This window comes from Hydra viridissima, unplaced genomic scaffold, assembly GCF_058129835.1.
Source record: "Hydra viridissima isolate aposymbiotic clone 2 unplaced genomic scaffold, HvirCarnegie_v1 scaffold_3, whole genome shotgun sequence".
Classification (NCBI taxonomy): Eukaryota; Metazoa; Cnidaria; class Hydrozoa; order Anthoathecata; family Hydridae; genus Hydra; species Hydra viridissima.
In genome coordinates this window covers 11,426,464-11,450,127 of record NW_028324302.1, presented here as the reverse complement: position 1 = coordinate 11,450,127, position 23,664 = coordinate 11,426,464, and the positions used below count along the sequence as shown (strand labels likewise).

The 23,664-nt window shown below is 31.1% G+C and overlaps 3 protein-coding genes and 1 pseudogene across 4 annotated transcripts; 2 read left to right on the top strand and 2 right to left on the bottom strand.

The window, feature by feature from the left end:
* The first annotated feature begins 2,099 nt into the window (after positions 1-2,099).
* On the top strand, positions 2,100-7,508 carry LOC145180457 (large ribosomal subunit protein uL24-like). The gene is made up of 3 exons (XM_080055355.2): positions 2,100-2,494; positions 6,661-6,794; positions 7,392-7,508. The coding sequence occupies exons 1-2, from the start codon at positions 2,186-2,188 to the stop codon at positions 6,790-6,792; spliced, it is 441 nt and encodes a 146-aa protein (XP_079911481.2). The 5' UTR covers positions 2,100-2,185; the 3' UTR covers positions 6,793-6,794; positions 7,392-7,508.
* A 914-nt stretch (positions 7,509-8,422) lies between these two features.
* LOC149891000 (uncharacterized) lies at positions 8,423-10,060 on the bottom strand (annotated as a pseudogene). Its single transcript, XR_016451065.1, has 3 exons — positions 9,178-10,060; positions 8,825-9,063; positions 8,423-8,665 (listed from the first exon to the last, which is right to left on the bottom strand). The product of XR_016451065.1 is annotated as an uncharacterized LOC149891000 (transcript).
* Positions 10,061-14,900: 4,840 nt separating this feature from the next.
* On the bottom strand, positions 14,901-15,842 carry LOC149890999 (uncharacterized). Its single transcript, XM_090082018.1, has one exon. It carries the CDS (start codon positions 15,840-15,842, stop codon positions 14,901-14,903), a length of 942 nt encoding a protein of 313 aa, XP_089938144.1.
* Positions 15,843-17,170: 1,328 nt separating this feature from the next.
* LOC145186448 (uncharacterized) lies at positions 17,171-18,112 on the top strand. Its single transcript, XM_080062558.2, has one exon. It carries the CDS (start codon positions 17,171-17,173, stop codon positions 18,110-18,112), a length of 942 nt encoding a protein of 313 aa, XP_079918684.2.
* The last annotated feature ends 5,552 nt before the right edge of the window (positions 18,113-23,664 follow it).

Here is a 23,664-nt window from a genome sequence, read left to right as displayed (position 1 = left end):
TAACATGCAAATCATTTCATTTCATTGAATATTTGAATATTAGAAAGAAATAAAATTAAATACTTTTTTAAAAGCATTCCTTATTCTTAATCAGCATAAATCCGAAAAAATAATATCGGTCCGGATTCCAATCCGGAAAATAAAATTTCAAGTTATCAAATTATAATCCAAAAAAATGTTAACGAACTATTTTCCGATACATTATTTCCGGATCAAATCAATCCGTAAATAATTTGAACCAATCTTCAATTTCTACCAGCCCTCATTGAATTTTTAAAAACAAATTCCAAATTTGCATCTGTGTCCGCCCCCGCAAAATGCTAAAATCTGCTTTCACTTCTGCTTGTGTTATAACAATTCCGTTACACCACATTTTAAAAAATTTCAATCTTTAAAACCAAATAAAAGATCCAAAATAAATTACACAATAAAAACCTTAAAAAAGGTAGCGCTGCAAAACATAAAAATATCTGAAATTCAGTTTATCATTTCACCAAAGTTGTTTTCGCCAACTTTAGTGACTTTTTTTGAAGTAAGTTTTTTGACTACCATCATAACAATTACATCAAAAAAAATTATTTCAGAACCATTGTCGATAATTAACTATATGATCAAAATTTTAATAAGGAAGGTCAGGCAGTCCGTCAAAGGTGAATGGACTTTCTTCAAAAAGCCACGGTTTGAGAAGTTAAAGTAACACTAAAGAGTTTAGCTGCGAAAATTGCAGCAAAATGAAAGGAAAACCTAATGCAATTTCAGAACATCATCCAAACGTCACCGTACAGTATTTTCTTAAATATCGAGTTCCAATTTGCGAATTGTATCTCTAGCACTAGAAAATGGATTCTTTTTAACGAACCTAATAATTTTAAAATCAGTATAAGAATTACTTTTCTTTGATCGTCCGCCTAAATGCTCAGTTTCAACAGTTTCTTTGGTTTTGTATTTATTAAATAATAGCCTTATAACCGCTCTTGACATTTTATACTTTTTAAACTGTTTTTTATGCTTTTTTCATACTATTGTCTTTCATCTACACTTTTACTCTAAGTTTCTACAACATTTTTAGTGTTTTATGTAACATAAAAATTAGTCATAAAACTATGAAGCCTTCCTTAATTAAAATCCAGATTCGAAACGAACATTTTTTGATCAAAATGCAGTGCTGCTCCACAATTTAACGGTGTAAAGTTCCCTTCCTTTTGAAATGTTACTACTTTTATACTTTTTTGTATTCATACAAAAAAAAAAAAAAACAGTTAAAAGAGAATCATACAAGTGAGAACAATACAAGAATATATTTCACATTTATTAGTATATCTAAGATAGATTTTTAAGTTTTGAGGTTGGACACGGGGTGTACAGTGCGCAGTATTTTAACCTTTTTAGTTTCGGAGGATAGATAAATAAATCTCCCACCTTAATTTTCCAGAAGTCAAAGATGGCAACTGTTTTCCTTGAACCCTTTTCAAAGTCTTGTTATAACTTACCTACAACATTCTCAGCACCTTAATTTATGTCTTATTACAAAACTTAAAATTGCCAATAAATGGAGTTAATATTTAAGCATTAACGTTTGGTTTTTCGGTTTAAATTTGCTTTAATTGAATTAAATCGGTTTTAACCGTCTGGTAAATAATCAAACTTTCACCATTTATTCAATAACCGGATAATCGGGTACCCACCTACTGTGTAGTGAAAAAACAGTTGTAATGTACAAAACTTATTGTTAAAGTGAAAAACTATTTTTCTTTTCTTATAACAAGTTCTAATAAATTAAAAAATTCTACCTTAGAAACTGAAATGGATACCCGGGTACCTGGTTACTGACCAGAAGGTCAATTGAATAACAACTCTCAACAATGTCTGGAAGGAGTGAAACAAAACATCATAAGGCCTGTGAGGTGTCACTTTTTTTTTTCTGAAAACCGGTAACTTTTACATCTAATAATGCAAATCCTTTTAAATTAGATTTATTTTAAATAACTTATACAGAAATTTTTATTTTATTCGTTATTATTCGTTAAAAAACGGAAAACCAAACGCCGATGCTTATTAAAATCTCAAAAGTATGTACGAATATGTGTAGATTCCAGTCTTCTGCCGGCCGTACATTTCGTGATGTCTTACAATCATTTCTTTTTAAACTTCGTGCCAGAGACTAAGCTGTGGCCTAAACAACGAAATGAAGAAAAATAGTCAGGTATCTTCGTCAAGACGTAAATGCCGAAAGGCTCACTTTTCTGCTCCAAGCAGTGTGCGACGAAAGCTTATGAGTGCTCCTCTCTCCAAAGATCTTAGAACTAAATATGCAGTTCGTTCACTGCCAGTAAGAAAAGACGACGAAGTTATTGTTACACGTGGGCCATTTAAAAGTGCTCAAGCAGGAAAAGTTATTAGTGTTTACAGAAAAAAGTGGGTTCTTCATATTGAAAGAGTTCAAAGAGAAAAGGCTAATGGAGCAACAGTTAGTGTTGGCATACATCCAAGCAAGGTAATTATGATTTAAATTCTATCTAGATTATTATTATGACTGTAAGTTTTGTTACTAAAACAACAATAATCTTGAAACATATAGCTATAGTTTACTAGTTATTCTGGATAGACTTAAACTGATGCCCACCAAACTCCAATTCCATCAACACTAATTCTTAATTTTTTACTTAATTCAATACAAATTGCAATAAAAGCATCTTTATACTGTCACTATTAATTGTACCTAAGCAAAGAAGGAGATTAATATAAGAAAGATGTATTCATGGTTTGTACTGTACCTGGAAAACCTGGAAAATTAGCCAATTTTGGCTAAAGTCATGGAAAATCAGGGAATTTTTTTTTTTTCTTCAGATAGTCAGGGAAACGTCAGGGAATTGTTCAATTAGCAAAGGTACAGCTACAATTAGTGATAACAAACGACTAACCCAAAGTAGTCTCTGTTATAGACATATCGTCAGCTCGGAATACAAGTGTCGTATACGACACTGTGTTTAAACTGAGAATTTTGCATTTAAAGTTTAAAGTACAAAATCTCTTTATGTAAATTTAACTACAAGTTGAAATTTAACAAAGTTGACTAAAATCAATATAAGTTTTTGTTTAAATTGTCAAAAAAACAAACAAAAAAAACTTCCCCTGTAATTTTGAGCACGATTTTTCAAATACGACAAATGTATTTCAAAATCAGAACATTTGGTCAGAATACAATTGTCATAAATGCAATTAATTTGATAGTAGGTGAATTAAGGTTAAATTTACTTATGTTGTAACTAACAATGACTTATAGCATTAATATAATTTTAGTTTGATTGTCTCTCGCATTTTTTTTCTTTAATTCATTCCCGGTAACCAATTTATCGGCATTATATTCAGAAATATACAGTTTTCAATCTTCAAGCTTATATAAAAATTAATAAGCTTCTTATACAAATATACTTATTGACAAATTGAGTATGATGTAAGGTTTCACTTACTCAATTTATGAATAACTAAATATTCACAATTTTTTCTTTTTTTACATTAAGCAATTTTTATTAACATTATTTATTTTTGAATAATTGAAAATAAAATAACTAATTTATCACACATATCTTTTAATTTGTCTGTGAAAAATGATATAAGTAAGTTAAACCTTAAATATAAAAAACAACCATTTTTCATTATTGTACCTTTTTTTTTATAATAAAGAAATAAATATATAGAATGTTTATTAAAACATTTTATAAAGTGATATATTTAATTGTTCAGGCTTTGTGACTTAAAAAGAGTATTACAAAATTCAAGATCATCAGCAACAAAATATTTTACTATTGACTCAAGGTCATTAATTTTTTTATCTGAGAGCAAAAACGTGTTGAATCATTTTTTAATGGAGGAAATTCTTTCAGAACTTTAACTTTCTGCTTATTTTTTCTCTGAGGGGTACCTTCTACCAATCTTTCTTCAATTAACTGACCAAAGAACGATTTTTTGAATTTAATATGAAAAGGTAGATGTTTTTCATGACACATTAGTTTTACCTTTGCAAAAGGCACTTTATGGAAATATAAAGACTTTGAAGCAAGTTTGAAGTTTTTGAAGTCATCTTTGTACATTTGTATGACTTTCAATTCTACTCCAGAAGTTTTTTCAATAGATGACAGTAACTTGAATAAAGTAGGAGGGCTGTAAATCTATTGTATTGGAAAGTATTTATCAAACTGCTTATTAAAAATAGAAAAATTGTTGTTATTAAAATAGTAACTTAGAGTATTATTAAAAAACAATGCATAAATACAGTTGATGTAAAAATAAATAAAAGGTAATAATGAAAGAAATTTCAAGAGCTTATTTAGAATGTAAAAATAATGATCTCTTTAAAATTATTTGAACACAAGACGTATTGTAATGAAATCTTTGTACACAAGTATTTTATATTTGCTTTTCATTGCTAGGAGAAACTATAGTAGAAGAAAAAGATGAATAAGTAGGACTTTCCACTACATATCCAGGAGTTTCTTCCTCCATTTGTTGGTTTAGCTCCAATACTATTGGTATTGGATTATCAGCATCAGAAGCCATAAAATACTCCAAATTTGTTATGAAATATTCCATATTCGTTACTTATCTTTACAAACAAACAATATATTTATAAATACTGTTTAGTTCTTTTAATTACAAGTAATAATTTTTATTTACTGAAATTTCGATTCAATTCAAAGAAAAAAAAAAACAATTCAATATTAAAAAACAAATGGGGTGTATCACTTTTTATTTACAAAAAAACACATGTTAAAAGTAAACAAATGAACGGATTATACGTAGTTAAATCTAGAGTCACGTGAGCAAATAGAACGCTACTATTGGTCTACGCTAAGTACAACAAATGTACCTCGAGCGTCTCGTATAAAAAGTTCATTTACGACAAATGATCTACTGAACTAAAAATTTAATTGAGCTATCGAAAAAAATTTAATTGAGCTATCTGATAATTTTTTTTAAAATAAGTCCACAAAAAATAGATAGTTCGCTTATGTAAGTCATTTTTTTCAGAAATGTTGAATATGACACTTGTATTCCGAGCTGACGATATATTGCACAAGATGTTGAAAGATATTTCAGTTTATTTTTGTGTTAGTGAAAGATGACTTATAAAATATTTTATGTGCATAATATTTAGGTTTTCTTGAAGATTATCTGAAACTAAATTTTGTGTGCATAATATTTAGATTTTTCTTGAAGATCATCTGAAACTTCTTAGTGTTCATTCTTAGTCATCCTTAATAATAAGATCCATACTAATATGTATAATAAAATCCATACTAACATCCAAATTAATTAATAGCTAAGTTTTATAAGTTTTGTCATTCAAAGCATGTATAATTTTAGCATTTCATTACAGTAGTAATTTTAAACATTTTATAAAAACCATTGCAAATTTTGAAAATGGTCAGGGAAATTCATTTGATTTTTCAAAAAGTCAGGGAATTTTATATAAACATTTGGCTACAAACCCTGTGTATTGTTTATGGTTTTCATAATCATCTTAAGCATGTTTGTCTTGAAAAGTTTGCATAATTTGCAGGAACATTTTAATTTCAGAAGAAAGTGGGTAGCCACGCTAAAATGATGTTATAAATATCATTTTTAAGTATAAATATCCCTAGAAAAACATTTTGAATTACACTTAACTCATAAGTATGTTGCATTTTAGTCCAGTAAAGGTATATTTAAAAATAACTGTTATTAACAATGTTATTTGTGTAACCAATACCTTAGTAAGTTGTTACAAATCTAGACCATTGCTTTAAATGTTGCTAAGAAAGTCACTGAAGAATAATGCATATAAATATATAGTAAAAGAGTATTTTAATAATAGTTGTAAAGCAAACCCTTTTCAGTAATAAATATGTTTTGAAATTTTACTTCAGTTCAGTTTAAAAAAGTTTAAATCTTTCAGTTAGTTATTGGGAATACCACTGATTAAAATAATTCAATCTAAAGTTAGTTAACTTATTCTAAAAATGTTACATAGCCACACCATAGCACTTCATACCAAAAACTGCAAATGTACTTTCCACAAAACTTTTTTCTTAACTTCCATCTAAAATGATGCATACCTGTCAGAGGATAGCAGCAAGTTTAATAAGTAACATTCTTGTATGTGCACAAGATTAGTTTTCAGTTATTTTATAAAAACAGGTTAACACTAAAAGTCAGATGAAGAGCTACTGCATCTTGGCTCTGTTTATATATTAAGTAAAAAAACTTGGGTTGGCCACAGACATGCATTTAACTAAAAGTTTTGTTTAGAGTAACTCCTGGTTACTCTAAACAAAACTTTCAGTTGGTGCATTTTGATATTTTTTACAGAATCATTTTCAGTCATTGATCAAAGGATTCAAAACATAGAATATTAAAATCTTCTTCCTTTAATAAAAGATAAATTTTTATTCGGATGTGTGTACTGAAATGCAATCTTTATAGATAAGAATACTTGTTAAAAAGTATCTTTCAAATTAAGTTTAAAAAACATGGAAGTGTTTAGCCCAAACATTGTATATACTTTAGTTAACTGTCTTTCTGATTCATCTCTTATTTTTAAAGTATTTTGGTAGTTAAATATTTTACAAAAAAAAAAGCTGGTTTGGTTTAAAAATGTTACTATAAGTTTTATTCTGTTAGGTCGAATTAGTTCGCCTTAAAATTGATCATGATCGTAAGAAAATTCTTGACAGAAAAAATCGAACTAAACTTCAAGAAAAAGCCAAAGGCAAGCACAAAGAAGAAGATGTTGTTATGGCTGCTTCAGAATAAAAGTAAGAAATCAGAATAGTTTTTTCTATGTATTAGTTTTTTTTTATATAGTTTTAATGTATGGTCTTCAAGTTTGTCTTCCATTTTAATTCTCATTTAAACAAAATTGTATTCAAATCCTCTTTTATCTGCTAATAGCTATCATGATGAATAGCCATTGCAGGGTGTTTACTAAACTGGGAATCAAAAGTCATGCAAGCATTTTTAGGTCAGGAAAAAACCAGGGTATTTATTTGAAATTATAACAAGAGAAAGGTTAAAGAATTTTTTGAAAGGCAAACATATTTTTTGAATATATGGAGAAAAAGATAGACATAAGGAAGATATTATTATGATTTACTTGTGATTATCTTATCCATGTTTGTCTATCTAAAAATTTTGCAAAAAATGCAGATTGTTTTAATTTCAGGGGAAAGTGAGTGGCCACCCTGAATTGATATATTATAAGTGATATTTGTTCAATCTTCTAATGTGCAATAAATTCACTTTAGTTAAAACTTAAAATAGAATAACATTTGTATTGAAAATTTCAAATCTTTGTGAATTTCTCCATTTGTAGATAATACTGCATTATTTTAAACTGGCTTTTTTTTTTTTAGTGTCCTAAAGATAAAGACAAGCTTTTATCATTCCAGACTGGCATTTTTGAAAGAAATAAATCTTCGAATTTTCCAATTATTATCGTTTAAGGTTTAAGAAATTATATTTAAAACCTATCTGCATATTTATATCAATTGCGCTGTTTGAATAAAATGCGTTAGTTAAAATAACCTTTTCTGCTGATTCACTCTAATTCTGATATTCACTCGGTTTCTTTTATTCTGAAGTCTTTCGTCTTAAGCGTAACTTGTAGAAGATGGCAACGGGACGGGTTTAGAAAGATATTCTCCATGCATGCCTGATCCACCCTAAATTGATTTAAATCTTTTGATCTAAAATAATTCGGCATTTAAATTCCCGTATCGTCTTAATTTTTTCAAAAAATAGTTTTTTAAGACATACGGTCCCTCAACGAAATTTCCAGTATCTTGAAAGAGCAAAAATAGTCTAGTCAAATTAGGGTCCAACCTCGACAAAATTTGGATAAAGATGAATTTGGAATCATTCGAAGCGTAATTTTATCTACTTTAACATATCCAAAATCCATATTGGGCAAAAAAAGTTATGATTATTTTAGCTCACCTCACTTTATTTAAATTTATTGAAAATACAAAAAAAAACCCGTCATGTCTACTGTCAATAAGTTGTAATAACTTATTATAAAGTTGCTTAGTCTTTATGAAATTTTGCGCAGATATAGCCTAATGTGTAAAAGTTTAAAAAAATTAAATGTACTTCAGAAATCTTTTAAATGCTGATGTCAGCAGTTTTTTTACAATATTTTTTACATAGGCTAATACTTATAGTATATTAAAATACCTTTACTTAAAAATTTATTAGATATATAGTTGATATTGAGACTGAAATAAAAAAAAAAACTTGTTTATTAGTATAACTATTTAAAAAAACAAGCATTTTTGAAATATTTTCTTTCATAATAAATATATTTTTAACTACTTTTGATTAACTTTTCATTTATGGTTTAAATATAAGTGCTTTTCACACTCGACTAATATAATTAGAAATAATATCAAAAGTCAAACATTTTTTCAAAAATGTTTCCATCTTCACTACTTTCATATTCATTTTCGCTGTCATCGATATTGACGTAATTTTTTGGTGCATTTGTGCACTACAATCCTTGGAATTGTCCGCAGGCTGTCATGCAATTTATTCCATGACGTCGACATTGGCATTTTTTTCCACATAGTGTTTTAGTATTAGTGCCGCAGTTACATCTTATGATATTAAGAATGTGAGTTGGTGCAGGATCCTGAATAAAAAAATACTTAAGTTGAAAAGTTAATTAAAACTATTTTTGGGAGCTGGTTTAAACTTAGATTGTTTATTGAAAAATAAGTATTTTCAAGAAATCCGTTTTGAAAGTAAAATCGGCATTTGTGGTTTATTTTTGCTGCTCCAGTATACGTACCTTGTCTGTCTTTATAGGTACTAAAACGTCATTTTCCCTTCTCCATCCCCACTTTGTTTCATCTATATTGACTCCCAACCATTGCTGAATTTGTGAATACACTCGAAACGGATGGTACTTGATCGCGTTTTCAGTTGGTGGTAGTCATTCTGGCTGAATTCTTTTTTTGGAAGTTGCCTCCATTCTCATATATTTTTGTTTCCTAAGTTGTGCTAGCGAGACTTGTTTATTTTTTTCACCTATAGTAATAGCTGAGCTAAATTAAACCTCTGCAAAACAATATGGACGTATAATTATAAAATAAACAATATTATAAATCAATAAAAAAAAAATATGCTCATTGTCTTGCGTACCATACATGTTCAAAACCACTTGTATTCCAAAATTCGCTACCTGATCTTGAGTTGCAAAGGGATCTTGGAATACTGTACATAAAGATTGAGCGAATTCACTATTCGATTCAATAAACTTCAGTACAGCTATCTTTCCTTGACCAAAACGCGCAGAGGTAGTATCACATCCACTCCATGCATGGCACGGTCGTTCAGAAGCGACAAGCTATTTTACGCAAGCGCAGTAGTAACTTTAAAAAAGTCAAATTTAATAACGGCTACGGTCCGTAGCAACCATAGATATATAAAACACTGGATACGGCATAGCCGTATCTGGCCTTATAAAAAAATTGAAGCCGAGCTTTTTTTGAAAATGTGACGTAGAGTGAGGCAAAATGTTCTTACGCGAATTCGTAAACAGTTTAAAGATGCATGTAAAAAGATATAGCATTTTACTTTTGTAAATAGGTTTAATAAAAGTAATTATGTAATAATAAATTTAGATAAAATTTATCTAATTAGATTATATAATCTTTGTCAATAAGTTATTTGGCTCAAGACTTGAGGCTATTAAGAATTTATCAGTATAGCGTGAGTCAAGAGACCTAAGGAATCGATAATAAACGGTTAACCTACAGTGAAGTTATACTGGCAAACAAAATATACAGTCTAAATGTTGAAATTATGTTCTTGTTGAATATTAATTTGGCTTTCAAAATATGGTATTTTCAAAAGACTTAAAACAACTATATATATACATCTATATGTGTGTACATTATATTCACTATAATATATACCTATATTTATGTATATTATACATGTTTAGTTTATTGTATATTGACAAAGACTTTAATCTGTTGGATTAAGGTAATTTTTTTACAATAAAAGGAAAAGAACTGGTAATATTAAGGACTGAAAATAGTTAATATGTATGTACCAGTTTGTGTGTGTGATATATATATATATATATATATATATATATATATATATATATATATATATATATATATATATATATATATATATATATATATATATATATATATATATATATATATATATATATATATTCAGAAATAATTTACATTATTTGCAAATGTTTTGTAATGTATTAATAGCAGGAACATAAACACTTTTTTATTGATTTTTAAACAACACTAGTTTGGTCAGTTTATTTCGAACTCGTACTCCTTGTATATAACTTGTTGCACAGGATGAGACATGGTATAAACGCACATCTAAATAAGCATCAATAATCAAATTGATCAATTTAACCAAATGATTATCTTCAAATGGAAGTTCCTGGATGTGTTTTATCAGTCCTTGAAAAATTACTTTTGAAATTAGTTGACGACGGATATTTAATTTTAAATATGGAATAGATTTTGTAAAAAGTTGTAATTCTTTGATTTTCGATATGTCTGGAATGCTATGTCTTAAAAATTTTTCAACAATAGTACAAATTACAATGACATCTTTTGATGGATGAACAAGACCACCTCTACTTTTCTGTTCAACAAGTAAACATTGTGAATTATCATCAGTTAGAGAGGCAGTACAGGCCTTACATTTAATAGATCTTTTTAATTTTTTACAAACAAACCCACTTATGTATTTCACCACTTCTTCAGAATATTCAGACAACTGTGGTGGTTCCATAATATTTACTTGTGTAATATCATTAGCTATAAAAACAGTTGGATCATCATCATTGAATTTACATTCCTGATGATTCACAATTCCTCCTGTTACAGAAAGTATTTGTGTTGCATCCTGAGCTAAACAATTCCCAGTTTTTATGTTTTTTAATGAGTGGTGTATCAGCAAACGTCGGTATGTTGCCATAAATTGCTTTGCAGATGGATTATTGTTAAAACCACCTTGACTTCTAACAGCACTGAAGAACATTTCAATGTGGTCTTGACTCAGTTTATATGTCAACAAGAATTTGAACTGACTCTCTGAAGATAAAATCAAGTATTTGCTAAGTTGAATAACTGATTGAAGGCTAAACATAAATCCAATAAAACCAGTTTTGCAATTTGTTTTACAAATTAATTTACCAGCACTGTCTGTCAAACTGGACAAGTACTGACATACAAAATTGACAAAATTTGCATAGTCTTCCAAATTTCTTGAAGAGATAGGAGCTTTATAATTTTTACCAAGAAAATTTCGACTGTTTAGTAAATCAAAACTTTTGTCTATAAACTGAATAAAATTGATGGTTGGCCCACAACCTTGAAATTCTTTTAATTTTAATTTATTTTCAAAAAAATCAAGAGCATCTGCAACACTTTGACTTAAGGTTTGTGCTGCCAACTTCACCTTCATCTTTTGTTGTTTCCATTCTATATGATGTTTTTTCAGTTTATTAGCAGCATGAATTCCTTCTTTTGAATGAAGGTCGTACAACCGTTCAATGAATGCATAATTGATAACTCCATTATTACTGTCTTTTAGCAATTTCTTTTCACCAAAGTAATTTCTAACCAATTTTAACATATGGCAGGCATCAAGAATTAAAAATACTGGTTCTGCACTTACTGGATGTTGGAAGTATGGTTTCAGATTTCTTACATCACTAAAGTCAGCACCAAGAATCTTCATCATAGATAAATTTGCAGCTGTGCCATCAAAAGTTAAAGAAATAACTTGAACTCCAGTTTCGTGAACTTTAATGAGACATTCAGAAATAATATTTGCTTTTTCTTTTGAATTAAGTCCATCTGTTAAAAAATAGGCTACTGGGATCTTCCAATGTCCATTAACAGCAACTAACAGTAAAACAAAAGCTTCCTTAGCAACACCAACACTGTCATCATTAAATTCTGTTCCATAATCAATAAAACCATATGATTTATGTCCATCCCAATCAATTTGCTTTCGAATTGACATTTCATCCATCATCAAACTGCATATAATTTTTTTATTGGATTCATCATTTTTTGACTTTAAAATTTGGAATGCTTCATGAGTAAAGCCTGGTTGTCCATTAACACTTCTATACCACCGTCTCAGAGTATCTGGATGAGGAAGACAAGTATCAAAGAATTGTCTAACATAATCATATGCTTTTGCTGAATAAAAATGTAATGTTAATGCAAAAGTTTGCAATGATGGAGGATATTTTAAGTTCGTTTTGGATTTCAGTTTTCTTTGAATTAAATCTTTAATACCAGGATTAAGACTACTTAAAGTTGCTGTGGGTTCATCACTAACTGTAATTGAATTGCGTGAAGAAACTATTTACGGCGGATTTGATTGACGTAGTTTATTTGATATGTTGTAAATATAGTTTAAGCGGTTTATTTTATGAGCATATTTGAGGTTCTTTGTATAGTATAAATTGAAGGAAAACTTTTTGTAAGGGGAATTTTAAGGAGAAGAGAAAATGTAGAACTGAAACGTTGTGTTCGCTGCGAGAAAACAACAATCTAACCGGGCACATGATGGAGCCATCTTCGAATAATTAGAACATCTTTGAAAAATACGATGGTATATCCGATCCCGCAATTTAGTCGCAGCGAACAAAAGTTGTTGCAGAGAAGCAACGCGTTGAGTTGACAGTGCTCTTTCCAGTTTTGTTGCGAAGTAATACTTAGTCTTCGATTGTTTGTGAGTAGAAGATAAGAAGGATGTGAAGAGAATCGAAGATGTCTATTTATCGAGTTTTTCCTTTGGATGCCTACGTGGCATGAGTTGTGTACGAAGCAGAAGATGAGAGATGAGGAACAAATGGATGTCTCTTTTGCTGATCTAAAACGTTTCTCGTGTTTGGCAGAGTAGCCTGACGAGAGGGTGCGACTGGCGTTGTAGTTGGATTGCCAGAAGCAGTATTTGAGATTTGGATCCGCAAAAGAAACAATTGTTGTGATGTTCCGCAAAGCAAGAGTTGCTTTGAATTAAATGTGATCCCGAAGGATCAAGGAGGAGTGTAATTGAATTGCGTGAAGAAACTATTTACGGCGGATTTGATTGACGTAGTTTATTTGATATGTTGTAAATATAGTTTAAGCGGTTTATTTTATGAGCATATTTGAGGTTCTTTGTATAGTATAAATTGAAGGAAAACTTTTTGTAAGGGGAATTTTAAGGAGAAGAGAAAATGTAGAACTGAAACGTTGTGTTCGCTGCGAGAAAACAACACTAACCAAACATTTACCTTATAATTCATTGATCACATTTTGAAGTTTTGCAATTTTTTTGTTGAGTCTGCGCTTTTGTTGCATTACACATCTGATACGTTTTTTCTGTAACTTATATGCATCTAAGACAAAAGACAACTTCTTTTTGACAGTTTGCAGATTGTCTGAATCAAATTTGATGCAATCTCCTAAACACAATATTTTATCAGTACTAATCATCTTTTCCTTAAAGGTATTTTCCATATTTATCTCAATTTTTTCTTCTTTATTCAGTTTTTTTTTAATTCTTTCAGTGGGTGCTTTCTGAACATTATCTGCAGCTGGTTTTAAATGTTCTGGAAAATCAAAAATTGTTGGTACTGCATCAAATTTAAGATATTTTCTCAAGCAGAAACCAGATGTTTTGCTTATATCAAAACAATCTTTAGAAAAATGATCTGAGCAAATATAACTTGCTGAAGAGGGAAAAAATTCTTTCTTTTTGTTGCAAGAACCCATGCTGCTCTTTTTTCTGTATTTACAGGAAATCTATTTAAGAATGCATAGCTAAGATTCATTATACATACTGTGCCTGTCTTTTAAAATCTACATAAAATTATATTGAATCTTTATAAGTAAAATGTTTAAAATGTATATGAACTACTTTCGGCGCTACTCGACTTTCTCCCCCCCCCCTATTTTTATGATTGATTCTGATAGAGAATTTTATGCTGATTAAGAATCGTATAAAAACATGGGTCTCAAAATCAATGGAAAGTGCTCTAACCTGAAGTTGAAAGTACAAAAATATACGACAAATCTCTAATATTCGCCATCTTGAAAAAACTAATTCTACGGTTGGTTTTATTTTCAAAAGCAAAAAATGCCAGCCCGGTTTTTACAACAAAAAAAAATTTTTTTAGGTTTAATATGAACGGCTAAGTTCCCTCGAGTATACACTTTTTTTTTTTTTTTTTAAATAAGAAAGTAGTACTTAAATCTTAAGAAACTATTAGTATTTAGTTACTTTTCGATAAGAAACTTATTTTATTAAGGTTTGAGGAACATCTCCTAATTTGTGTTCTGTTCAGGGACAAACCTTAGGATTATATGACAGTGATGGAATTCAAGCTATTTTAGCTGACAATAAAACGTGATAACATGTTTTCAAAGTTCATTTTATTTACTTTTTCTCACTTTCGATAATTAAGCAACTTTTACTACTTTTTAGTATTAGAGTTGAAAAAATGTACTCTTAAAATAAGAAACTTTATAGTACAAGCTCATTTGCTTCGTTTCTTATGTGTAATCGGACAGAAAAACTAGCTATAAAGCGTGTTACTCTTGCGAAACATGATTCCTTTTTATGAATTTTAAATTTATAAGAGATTTTATGACAATTCTCAGATAATATTAAATCTTTAATAATAAAGAAAGAGTAATTGAAAAGACAAACTTCCTTCGAATAATAAAAATAGAATTCCTTATGTTCTTTGCAAAAATGTTTTTAGTGAATGTAAGTGGCTATGAAAATAGCCGTTTTTTTGATTTACCCAGTCCTCGGCATGAATTATAATGCTGGTAACGTTTAATGCACACAGTAAGCTTTCGAGGAAGTCAAACAGGATACGCTGCCACAACCTGATCCCAAAAATGAAAAAACCGATGTTCGGGGAATCTCTGCATCCACATAAATTCAGACAAATAGTCAGCTATCATTTCACGGTTAGTTGGTCCCATCATTGATTTGATTTTTGCTTTCGCTCGACACCACATAGCTTCTACATGATTTGTTGTCACGCCAGTCAGAGGTTCTACAAAGTTTCGAGTGTGGTTGACAGTGCCATGTAAATATGCAGGAGCTTGCAAATCATTATAAGCTGCCCACATATCACTCCAGACAATAGAGCCAGGAAGTATCCATTGATTTATGATTGGAATCAATGTTGCAGAGTCGCGATTTTGGACGGGAATTAAAAAGCCTTTTTTAGTAGCAGGTTCATATCCGCCAAATATCCACTGCTGTGGGATTACTCTACCAACGTGATACTTCCTTCGACAGAAAACAGATTCATCTATTTCAACAATGCACCCTGGACCACCTATTGGATCAGGGTTCTTGATGAAATATGAGACACAAATATCTCTGCAAAATTGATTCCAATCAACAATGGTGTCATCGCTTCCTATGTTAAGCTCTTGCCTTATATCGCTAATTGATAATCCCCGACTCTTACCTGCACTTCTACCCCAAACGTAAGTTAATCCTAATATTTGCCAAAGTTGTAGGTGGGATTTCTCAAAAAAGCTGCCTTTTCTTATGCTGAAGGTTCTTTTGCACCGCTTAACTTGACATCTCCAAATGAACTGATCGATTGATCCATTCTTCACTTGCTGTGTGCAGGCCACGTTACATACACTACAACGCATACTTTCGGCGAGTAAACCATAAGTTCTGCACCAGTGGATTGTAGCTTCAATGTTGTATTTGAATTTTGCTCCTATTTCTGTTAAGGAAAGAGAGTCAAATTCGTTTATTGTTGGTCTTCGAAGGGCCATGATATTAAGATAAATAAACTTACTAGACAGTTAGTACTGAAACATTCCTTTTTATATGACAGTTACAATGAAAATAATTTTTCACGGGGGGTTAACTTAAAGTATTAGAAAAAAAATCAACAGTTTGAAATATGTACATTTTTAATGCAAAAAGTTTAGTAATGCTAAATTTATTTTAGTATATAACCAATAAAAGATTTTTCAACTTATTTGATAAAAATTTTAAAAGATATTCTAGACAACAAAGTAATGATCCCAGCTAAACCAAATTTGCGTGATAAATTTAAATGTCAACGAATTCTCAAAACGTTCCATAATTAGAAGTTTTTGTTATGAATATAAAAACCAGGTTGTTAGTACTTTTAAAAGATAACTTTTAAAACAAAAAAAATCATTTTTCAAGATGGCGAATATTAGAGATTTGTCGTATATTTTTGTACTTTCAACTTCAGATTAGAGAACTTTCCATTGATTTTGAGACCCATGTTTTTATACGATTCTTAATCAGCATAAAATTCTCTATCAGAATCAATCATAAAAATAGGGGGGGGGGGGAGAAAGTCGAGTAGCGCCCTACTTTCTTACCTATGAAAACTTCTTGAGACCCCTTTAGCAGATCTAGCTGTACATCCAAAAGCACTGCACGAGTTAACCATTTTAAAACTAATACAAAATCATGAAATATAAAGTACATAAACATATATGTATATTATAGATAAATATATTATACATAAATGTAGATGTATAATTTTGTAGGCGCTACTCGACTTTCTCCCCCCCCCCCCTATTTTTATGATTGATTCTGATAGAGAATTTTATGCTGATTAAGAATCGTATAAAAACATGGGTCTCAAAATCAATGGAAAGTTCTCTAATCTGAAGTTGAAAGTACAAAAATATACGACAAATCTCTAATATTCGCCATCTTGAAAAATGATTTTTTTTGTTTTAAAAGTTATCTTTTAAAAGTACTAACAACCTGGTTTTTATATTCATAACAAAAACTTCTAATTATGGAACGTTTTGAGAATTCGTTGACATTTAAATTTATCACGCAAATTTGGTTTAGCTGGGATCATTACTTTGTTGTCTAGAATATCTTTTAAAATTTTTATCAAATAAGTTGAAAAATCTTTTATTGGTTATATACTAAAATAAATTTAGCATTACTAAACTTTTTGCATTAAAAATGTACATATTTCAAACTGTTGATTTTTTTTCTAATACTTTAAGTTAACCCCCCGTGAAAAATTATTTTCATTGTAACTGTCATATAAAAAGGAATGTTTCAGTACTAACTGTCTAGTAAGTTTATTTATCTTAATATCATGGCCCTTCGAAGACCAACAATAAACGAATTTGACTCTCTTTCCTTAACAGAAATAGGAGCAAAATTCAAATACAACATTGAAGCTACAATCCACTGGTGCAGAACTTATGGTTTACTCGCCGAAAGTATGCGTTGTAGTGTATGTAACGTGGCCTGCACACAGCAAGTGAAGAATGGATCAATCGATCAGTTCATTTGGAGATGTCAAGTTAAGCGGTGCAAAAGAACCTTCAGCATAAGAAAAGGCAGCTTTTTTGAGAAATCCCACCTACAACTTTGGCAAATATTAGGATTAACTTACGTTTGGGGTAGAAGTGCAGGTAAGAGTCGGGGATTATCAATTAGCGATATAAGGCAAGAGCTTAACATAGGAAGCGATGACACCATTGTTGATTGGAATCAATTTTGCAGAGATATTTGTGTCTCATATTTCATCAAGAACCCTGATCCAATAGGTGGTCCAGGGTGCATTGTTGAAATAGATGAATCTGTTTTCTGTCGAAGGAAGTATCACGTTGGTAGAGTAATCCCACAGCAGTGGATATTTGGCGGATATGAACCTGCTACTAAAAAAGGCTTTTTAATTCCCGTCCAAAATCGCGACTCTGCAACATTGATTCCAATCATAAATCAATGGATACTTCCTGGCTCTATTGTCTGGAGTGATATGTGGGCAGCTTATAATGATTTGCAAGCTCCTGCATATTTACATGGCACTGTCAACCACACTCGAAACTTTGTAGAACCTCTGACTGGCGTGACAACAAATCATGTAGAAGCTATGTGGTGTCGAGCGAAAGCAAAAATCAAATCAATGATGGGACCAACTAACCGTGAAATGATAGCTGACTATTTGTCTGAATTTATGTGGATGCAGAGATTCCCCGAACATCGGTTTTTTCATTTTTGGGATCAGGTTGTGGCAGCGTATCCTGTTTGACTTCCTCGAAAGCTTACTGTGTGCATTAAACGTTACCAGCATTATAATTCATGCCGAGGACTGGGTAAATCAAAAAAACGGCTATTTTCATAGCCACTTACATTCACTAAAAACATTTTTGCAAAGAACATAAGGAATTCTATTTTTATTATTCGAAGGAAGTTTGTCTTTTCAATTACTCTTTCTTTATTATTAAAGATTTAATATTATCTGAGAATTGTCATAAAATCTCTTATAAATTTAAAATTCATAAAAAGGAATCATGTTTCGCAAGAGTAACACGCTTTATAGCTAGTTTTTCTGTCCGATTACACATAAGAAACGAAGCAAATGAGCTTGTACTATAAAGTTTCTTATTTTAAGAGTACATTTTTTCAACTCTAATACTAAAAAGTAGTAAAAGTTGCTTAATTATCGAAAGTGAGAAAAAGTAAAACTACTATAAAAAGCGGGTTCTGGCTCATTTCCATTTTCTATAGAAAAAATGTCATATCAGGTTCTGGCTCATTGGCATTTTTGCGCAGACTCATTGACATTTTTGTGTATTTTCATAATGAGATGACATTATGAAAAAAGGATGTGAATGACATAATTTATTCTTTGTAGTGGTTCAAGTATGGAAAAAGATGTTTATATTTTTCTCTTCGCGTTTCTCTAATTCTTTGTGCATGTTGTTTTTGTCGTTGTTCTTCAAATCCATGTTTTAGTAAGAGTTTAGTATTGGTATGAATGGGTAAGGTATTTAATTTTTTAATTTTATTAATATAATTTTCATCAATTCTTTTTTTGTGATTATCATCGTGGAATTGTATGGCCATTCTGTGTAATTCTGGGTCAAAAGTGTTTATTTCCTGTAGTTCGCTGTAAAGGAATTCCTCAAATTCTTCTTGTTCTGTAATACTCATTTTTATAACAAGAAAAAATTTATTTAAGTCATTTTAAAAAAAGTTTTTTTTCACTGTATAATTTACAAAATTAAATTTAAAAAAGGGATGCTTGAGAATGGAGAGTTTGGTCCGAGAAGCAAACCAGCTCCGATAGATTCATATCCTCTTCCGCTTTTAACGTAAACTCCGTCTTTGAATGATCCTCCTTTAGGCCAGGGTGTTAAAAATAATCCGTTTCCTCTGTGCGTTCCCATTTTCATTCCATTTCCATTCTTTTTCAAATAAACGATACCTCTTCCTGCAATTTTATCAACCATAGCAGAACCTGCAGAAGATCCTACACCTGCTAACAATCCGGTAGCAAGAGCTGGAACTACTCTTGTTGCAAGTGTACTACCCAACATACCCAATAAAGGTAGAAGAGCTCCAATAAATCCTCCTTTCACATTTGCGTTATGTTCCAATTGGGTTTTGCTCATTTTAATGGTGACTCCAACTCCTCGATGGAGAGCGTCCAAAAGTTTTCGATGTTGATTTTGTGTTACAAGTAAAACGTCGTTTCCGTTAAAATCATCTTTTGAAATACGGATGCTCACAGGTTTACCTGCTATCATTGATTTTTTTATTTTTTCAATCTGTCCCTGAGACACATTTAATTTAACACTAACATATTTGCTCATTTTTAAATGTGAGAAAAAATATTTATTTCACTTCTCGAATGTGATAACGGATCGTAATCTCCTCTCCACGAAAATCAACCAAATTTCCATTTTGATCAACAACGCGAGTGATCATTGTAGAAATTTCTGGGACTTTGATAGGGAGGTAAGTCAAATGAGTTGGTCTTTCGATGATTTTAAAACCAGGACCAACAGCTGGATAAAAAGAGTAGATGCAATTGAGTTGGGATCCGTTGACGTAAGCAGACCCGATGACGTTGTTGAGGATTCTGATCGTGTTGATGCTTGAAATTCTAACAATATCGTCAGACTCATATTCGGAATTAGGATCCAATTGTCTTTTTGTAAATCCTAAAACTGAGGCGATGCTGTTTTCCACATTCAAATCCATCAAATAATTCATTCCAAGTGTGATGGTTGATTTTAAAGTGTTTAAATTGGATCCGATTTTTATGTTATCGGGAGAGTAGCTGATTTTATTTGCTGTGACGTAGCTAGCGCTTTGAGACGCATAATTTTTTATTGTGTTTGAGACGACCTTTTGTAAATAATTGTTGATGTCTTTAATGTCGTAGCTCCCGTCTGGAATGGTGACATTTTCCCAATGGGTTCCGTTGTTCATGCTATACCGGAAAGAATTGTTTTTGCTGATGATGTTTGGAAAGCTGTTGTACGTCTCAAGCCCTAGAAAAGCCATTTCATAAGTTTTTCCTTTGTCAAAAACGATTTTGTCTAAAAATTCTGTTATGATTACGTTGGAATTTCCGTCCACGTCGATGGTTATGCCTGACATTTTTTTATTATGCAACATTTTTTAAATCCGTTTGCGGATCAATGGAATTTCACTTGTGAAATTTTAAATCCTTCGGATTCAGACATATTTAAATGGCTTCTTTTGGAAAATAAAAAGTGTCAAATCCGCTTCGATATTTTCCATTGTCCTTTTTTGAAGACAAATCAATCACCGCAAATCCGTGAGGTTCAGACCAACAATGCCTACAAAACTTTTCAAACTCTTTTTTTTCCATATCACTCGAAACGTGGTCTTGATAAATGTGGTTAATGTTTTTTAAGTCTTGAGGAAAGAGACAGATAAAATTGGTGTTTTCTCTGATCGTTTGTCTTGGGAGCATGAAATAATTTTGAGCGAGGTAAAAGCAGTCGACGTTAGAGTGTCTTCCTCGGATGTAATATTTTTCACATTTGTTTTGTTTGGTAAGTTGCAAATCGTCAAAGATCATTAAATTGTTTTTGGATGAATCAAGATCTTCAGGATTAGGCACATCGTCAGCCGTTTCAAAAAATTCACACTCCATACCCTCGGTTTCGGAAAAATTTTTTGAAAGATCGTTGATAACACATTCAGGGTCTAGTTTCAATTTTTCAATTTCGGTTTGCACCTTGAACAAGTCGAGAATTATTTTTTTTGGTAATTTTTTTTCGAACGAACTTTTTAGTATTTTGTACTCGGGTTGGAAAAGAGATTTTCCAAAAACTTGCAAATGGTTATAATCCAACCATCCAGGTCTGAACAATAAATTGAGAAGCAACGTTGTTTTTCCACATCCGGATTTTCCAACGATGATTCCTCGAATGCTTCTCGGTAAAAGCTTGTTGTTGTTTCTTTTGATTTTTCCAATATTCCATGACAAATCAGACACTTCCATTTTTAGTTTAAAAATATTTTTTTTAAATAAAATGTACTGTGTTAAATGTAAAAGGAAAACAGAAACGAATCATTTGAGAAACGAAATCACAAAAAACAACCGGCATATGGTTAAAGGGGCTTGCAACGTTTGCGGAACAACCAAATGTAAGTTTGTTTCTTCGCATGCGCTCAAAGGATCATCTTCGCATACGGCAAAAGGAGGAGACTTGGTGGAAACGATTAACAATTTTTCAAAAAAAATAAAGCTTCCATGGGCAAAATTTCCAGGAGAAATGCACATTCCAGGAATGAATTTTGCAGGACCTGGCACAAACTTGGACAAAAGACTTACATCCACAGACATGTATCAAGAGTGGAGCAAACCGGTAGATCGAGTGGACAATGCAGCATACCATCATGATTTAGCTTATAAATATTTAAACGACATTCAAAGCAGAAATTTAGCAGATCAAATGATGCTTGAAGAAATGAACTCTATACAAAATCCCACTCAGAGAGAAATAAACGAAAGAAAACTGATCACTCCCATCATCAAAGCCAAAGCTAAATTCGGATTAGGTGTATCTGCAAAAAAAAAAGCACCGGAGAACCTGAAATGGACGGATCAACTTGCAAACGAGCTTCATAAACCAGTCATTCATCATTTTAAAAGAAGAAAAGTGTTTGTGAACGGCATGGATGAAATATGGGCTGCAGATTTGGTTGACATGCAATCGTTTTCAAAATTCAACAACGGGGTAAAATATTTGCTCATGATGATCGACGTGTTTTCAAAGTATGGATGGATCGTTCCGTTAAAGAGTAAAACTGGAGTTGATGTAGCTAACGCTCTAAGCAAAATATTTGAGGAGAGAAGGTGTACAAAGATGTGGGTGGACAAAGGTAAAGAGTTTTATAACAAGCATGTACAAGCGTTGGGAGTGCAATTGTATTCCACTGAAAACGAGGAAAAAAGTTCTGTTGTTGAACGATGGAACAGAACGATGAAAGAGAGAATGTTTAAATATTTTTCAGCCAACAACACTCATAAATACATTGACGTATTAGATGAAATGGTGAAAAATTACAACCACACCAAACACTCTTCTATCAAAATGACTCCAGTGGAAGCTAGCGATAAAAAGAATAAATATAGGGTTTGGATGAACCTGAATGGAAAGACGCAAACAGAAAGAGCAGAACCAAAATTTTCAATGGGTGATCAAGTGAGGATTGTAAAAAAGAAGTCTCATTTTGAAAAGGGGTATACACCGAGATGGACTGAAGAGGTTTTTACCGTGTTAAATGTTCAGCATACGAATCCACCCACGTATAAAATCGCTGATGCTAACGGTGAAGAAATTAAAGGTACATTTTATGAACAAGAAATGCAAAAGACCAATCAAGACATATTTAGAATTGAAAAAGTCATTCGAAAGCAAAAGAACAGATCTTTAGTCAAATGGTTGGGATATCCAGACTCGTTCAACTCATGGGTAGATAATAATGAATTGTTAAGTTTGCAAAAATAGACGCGTCGTTTTGTATGGCAAGAAAAAAAATTTTTGAGTTAAATAAAAATCTTGTATATAGAAAAGAAATGAATTTTATTACAATGGAAAATTTTGATGAGAGCAAATTATCAGTTGGAGAAATTTACGCAGCAACAAAACCAGTAGTCTATCAAAAAGTGCCAGTAAAATATTCTTATCCAACTGGAGATGGTCCTCTTGTATTACGAACACCTACATTATTTTCGTATGGTGTGTGTGAAAATAAAGATCCGGTAACACAAAAATTGACTGGATATTCCATGTCCTTTGTTTGCTTTGATGCTAAAAAGGGTAAAACTGAAGAAGAAGCAAAGTTTATTAGCACAATGGAAAAGATTACTTTGTTTATTAGAGGTGAAGTAGATAAATTGTCATCCAAACTTAAAAAAGGAGGAAGAAGAAAGCAAATTAATTCAGACGAATTGAGTATTTTAAAATATAAAGCTAACCATGCTGATGCAGCGCCAGTGTTTTATGCTAAAATGTATATAACTAAAGGATCTAAAAATGAAGACGAAATATTCATTACTTCTACATTTCATAGAAAGAAAACAGCTCTTGATATAAAAAATGGAGTCAAAGGAGAACATCATAATAAAAATTTGGTCTTATCTTCTGGACATGATTTTATCAACCAAAGATGTTATGCTATTGGAGGACTTAGAATTGAGGGGGTGTATATTGGTCCTTCGATTGTGTCTATTCAAGTTAAACTGTCCGAAGCCATCATCGTAAAAAATGCGTCTTTACCTCATAGCATCATGATGTGTGAAAACTTGGATTT